This window comes from Aplysia californica, unplaced genomic scaffold (genome assembly GCF_000002075.1).
Source record: "Aplysia californica isolate F4 #8 unplaced genomic scaffold, AplCal3.0 scaffold01176, whole genome shotgun sequence".
Classification (NCBI taxonomy): Eukaryota; Metazoa; Mollusca; class Gastropoda; order Aplysiida; family Aplysiidae; genus Aplysia; species Aplysia californica.
The window spans coordinates 97,802-102,682 of record NW_004798446.1 but is presented as its reverse complement, the minus strand read 5'-3'; the positions used below and the strand labels follow the sequence as shown (position 1 = coordinate 102,682).

General features: G+C 38.1%; 1 protein-coding gene across 1 annotated transcript in view; it reads left to right on the top strand.

The window, feature by feature from the left end:
* LOC101847007 (caltractin) overlaps window positions 1–4,775 on the top strand; it is an 8,472-nt gene extending 3,697 nt beyond the window's left edge. Inside the window, exons 3-5 of the mRNA XM_005112063.2 lie at window positions 587–668; window positions 2,381–2,565; window positions 3,470–4,775. Of these exons, the coding sequence (XP_005112120.1) occupies window positions 587–668; window positions 2,381–2,565; window positions 3,470–3,559 (357 nt within the window). The 3' untranslated portion in view covers window positions 3,560–4,775. The remainder of the gene's footprint in view (window positions 1–586; window positions 669–2,380; window positions 2,566–3,469) is intronic.
* Window positions 4,776–4,881: the final 106 nt, after the last annotated feature.

Sequence of the window (4,881 nt, the reverse complement as noted above, 5' to 3'; positions counted from 1 at the left end):
GGGGGGGGGGGGGGGGGGGTCACCTGGTTCCAGCGGTAACATTAGCAAGAAAATGGCTGCCAAAGTTTGGAGACTTCCATAGCTTGAGAGGGCTTGGGAACTGAAAGTTTACACTTTGTATGCCTTTAATCAAATTTGTTTCAGTAAAATCTACACAGAAATGTGTTTTTAATGGACATGAAAGGTGATGAGCGAAAAAATGGAAAATTTGATAAAAATTGCCTAACCTGCTCAAAAATGACGTTTTCTTTGATTTCATTATTTTGAATGACGAGCACCTGATGTCACCAGGATGCCTCACATATGCTGATGAGGCATCAGCTTGCGCACCAAGTTCAGTGACGATGAAATACCATGGTCAGGCATAGTAAAGGCTTTATTGACTTCACAATTGAACATAATCCTACTCCTAATTTCTCTCAAAATAGCAGATTTCCTTTTATGCCCTTGTGATTGAAAAATCAATGCATAGAGAAGAAGTGCATGCAAGAACAACTGCTTTTTATTAATTTTCACTTTGTCGGATACGATTCATACCATTTGACATCGTTTGGTTTTGTACAAACATTACATTTTCTCCCTTCAGGTCGCAATGAGAGCTTTGGGATTTGAGCCAAAGAAGGAAGAAATCAAGAAATTGATATCAGAAATAGACAAAGAATCTACAGGTGAGTTAGTTTGTTAATCCCCTATACTGCCTGCAGGCAAAAGCTACCTACTCTTTTGAGAGGGGAATCTTCCCACACCATGTAATCGGACTCCTGCTACACCCATCCTTAACACCTTTGGCTAACATTTTTTGTGTGTGTGTTTCTTTTTTCTTCCTGGAAGCATTGTTTGAAACTAAAATTGTGCCAAACAATAAGCAATATTCGTCGACATCACACCTTAAGTGTGTGTCACATCATTTAAATTTTAGCTGTTTTCAAGTACCTGAAATCCATTCATTTTCAATAAATTGTAAGAATACCCCCCAAGCAGGTTAGTGTAAGTGGAGTAATAAGAAATTATACTGAAAGCAGACTTATGCAGACTGTGGATAGTCATAGAACATGCTCCTTTTTAAGTATCCCTATTTTGGTCAGTGCTCAACAATCCCTGATCACCTGTGTCTCTTGTGTAATGGATAGTACAAACTAAAGACACAAGTTCCATCCCTTCCTAGAGAAGATGTTATCTTCAAATATATCAGTGTTTGTGTTGGAATGTCATATCTTGCAGTCTATGCTGGCCTTGGCAGCCAGGGTCAAAGCAGCCAGCCTCCTTTTTGACTGAAATTGTGTTGATGAGGATAAATATCATTTACAGATATACAAATTCTGTCTGTACTCTGGATATTTTGGGGTTTGCTCAGATTTATACTACTACTTTTATAAACAGGCCTGCTTTTTAAGGCTCCAATAGCTGTTGCTGTGACCGGATAAATGATCCTGATTTACGACCAGTAGTGTACGTAAGGTGCAAGAAGTTCTTTAAATCTTGTCATGTGAGGATGGATGCTTGATGGTGGGGTGTGATCGAAGACAGATAGTTGCAATGTGGCACTGCATTGAGTCATGTGGTGTATAAATTATGTTTGTATTTGTGTGTGCGGTTGTTTGAAAGTTAAGGTATGGCTGGGGAAGTGATTACACAAGAGGGGTGGGCAGTATGACCAGCGTTGGTTCCATCACATTGTCATGATCATGATCTAAAATTAGAGCAATATTTTTTTAGTCAAAAGTCTCAACAGTGCCACTCTTCTTTTCTCTTACATCAACACTGAACAAGATACGTACAGTGTCTATCCTTTAATTGATACATAAAAGCTACTTTTTATGAATGCAGATATTTGTTTTCTAACCATTATAGTGCCACAGTTACTTCCCTTGATATCTTTCATAATCTGTCTTGTTTTTAGTTGTCACAGTTCTCTCGAATTATGGATATGTCGACCATATTTGTCAACCCCTGACGTGTTCAAGATATCCATACTTTATTGTATTTTCAGCATTCATAAAAGACTGCAGCGTGAAATGTTTGTTGGCCTAGTGGTTAGGCTCTCGGACTCGCAACTGTAAGGTCATGGGTTCGAATCCCGTCAGGGACCCGACGTTGTGTCCTTGGGAAAGGCACTTTACACGAATTTTCCTCACTTCACCCAGGTGGGAATGGGTACCCGGCTATAGACAGCGAAAGATCTTGTCAGTTTGTTAGTGTTTGAGCGCTTAATCAGCTGCTTGCACTGTATGCTTCCCGGGAAGCTGAGAATGTTTCGGAGTGTTCTATGGTCTGCTGGGGTAATAATATAGTGTAAAGCGCATAGAGCCTGCTGTTGAGCGGGGATATGCGCTATACAAATGCTATCTATTATTGTCTATTATTATTATTTTTCTTTCAGGAACAATTGACTTCAATGACTTTTTGACGTTGATGACCCACAAAATGAGTGAAAAAGACTCCAGAGAAGAAATCCTTAAAGCATTTCGACTCTTCGATGACGACGAAACGGGGAAAATCTCATTCCGCAACTTGAAGCGAGTGGCAAAAGAATTGGGCGAGAATATGACTGATGAAGAATTACAGGTACAATTAGGGTTGCTAATGTGAAATAATTTGTGTTTCTTTGAAGGGGCAGAACATGTTTTTGTTCCTTTCTTCTATTTTGGTTTTCGTGTTGTTATTTGGGGGGGGGGGGGGGGGGTTCCATTTGGTTTGGTTTGGGGGAGGGGGGAGATTTTAATTTACCTTCCGAGGTTTGTTTGGGTACATACATCTTGGCAGGTTAAAAGCTTTTAGATGCCAACCTGTATTTAAAAAATATATTTAGCATGGTTTTGAAGATCTGAATACGGAAGTCTGTTTTCTTACGGGAAAATGAGTATTGTCTGTTCTTTGGTATTACTCCGTGGGTGGTTGGCGGGTGCTCTGGTGTGGTTTGCTTCTTCCTTCCTCTCAAACATCTATCATCCTTATCTTCCTTTCTTTTTTTTTACGTTTGTTACTCTCTTGTAACGTCTCTAATCTTCTGGCGCTCATATGACCTTATGCAGTTGCGAACGCCGTAAAACCTCTACTGAAACTAACTGCTATTACTCCCCGTGAATTTGCCGATATTGAAGAGAAAATATAAGCTTCCAAAACCTGATTTGCAATTAATAGTAAGAACAAAGCCCATAAGTAATTTCTAGAGATTTTTTTGCTGAAGGTCTGCTTTGAGTTTGAGTAGCTTGAATTTGTTGGTGTGTGAAAGATTTGAGAGGAGGGGGGTACTTGGCCAGTGCCCACCATCTTTCTTGACCCACTGCCTGGATAAAGTCCATTTTTATTTTGCTTTTGAAAAGTTGGCAGCTTTGTGAGCTCGAACGCTATCATTTACGTCTGTATTACACTTCTGATTGGCAAAGTAAGTACAATATGCGTTCGACCTATTAAGTATGGTTTGTAGCTTACAAAGATTTTACTATTCTAATGTTTGTCTGTGTTTTAGGAGATGATCGACGAAGCAGACAGAGATGGGGATGGTGAGATCAACCAGGAAGAGTTTCTAAGGATCATGAAAAAGACAAGTTTATACTGAAGTCTGCTCTTCCATATCCAGGTCTTAAAACATTCTGTGACATTTCATATTGCATGTATGTAGATGAACTTGCAAATTGGATTCTTTGCGAGGTCATTAGATTTCCACTACTCTAAATCAAATGTAAGGAATGAATGCTTATGTGATGTTTCTGCACAAATGTGAAGTATGTCAGGCTTTGAAAGTTGAGAAGACATTTATCAGAATGTTGTTTCCCAATTTTACTTATTTGTACATCAGTTGCTTCCACACTCCGTTGTCGTGGAAGGAGATGAAGTGTAAATAAGTTGTTTTTTTTCCCGTGCATGATAAAAGCATTCCTCTTACACCTTTTTAAAGAATTGACCATTACTTTTACTGTAGACAGGCATTCTGCGTTCTTGTCTTTTTTGCCTTTACACATTACTGGATTCTCTTTATTTGAAATTTGCTTTTGAAGTGAAGAAAAGGTATTGGGTGTAATAGTGAATGAAATGGTGACATAAAACATTCTAGATTGTATTTCGTTAATATAATTGCTCAAATTTATTTTTCACCCTTCAGTTCTTTGACTTATTTTAAAAGTCTGTCTCTCTATATATGATTTCATTTGAAATTCTAAGTTAATTTGTTTTGTTTTGTTTTTGTAACAAATGGCTACACCTGAAATTTTTGCAGTATATATACTATTGTTTGAGTGGTAAAGTTAATATAGGCCTATATATGCTCTGTGTACCTGGGTGTTTCAAGATTTATGTCCTTCATTGCTATTGTCTTGTGAATTGTGGTAAACATTTTCAACATTTTGTCTCTTGTTACATAGGACAGAAATATTAATTATAGTTTGATTTACAGCCCTATGACTTCAGAAAACCATTTTTGCCAACAACAACAAAATTGTGTGTTCATTATTTTTTCAAATAAAATCATTGCAAAAGTAGACAGGTGGTGCGTACAAAAATGTAGGCTATTTTGTTAGCAAAGTGATATGAAGATGCACATTGTCCTCATCCATGGCTAATACTGGTTAAGACCTTGCTAGATTCCAAGTATTTTTTTTCTGTCAAGCAAACGTTACCTTACTGTGATGTTGAAGGATCTGACAATAGTGTGCTAGAGCTATATCAGCACAGGCAGCTGGCCTTGTTGTGCGGAGCTGTTGTGAGAACTGGATGCGTGAGAGATTGTTCGGGAGCTCTGTGAACAAAATTCTGTAAATAAATGTTGTCTGTATCATCCCATTCTTTGTTACTTTTGTTGAGGTTTGTGTTGTTTATTCTTTAAGGGCTGGTGGGGCACCTAGAAATCGTGTTTGGGGGTCAAATTTTGTAAATAGGGTTTAT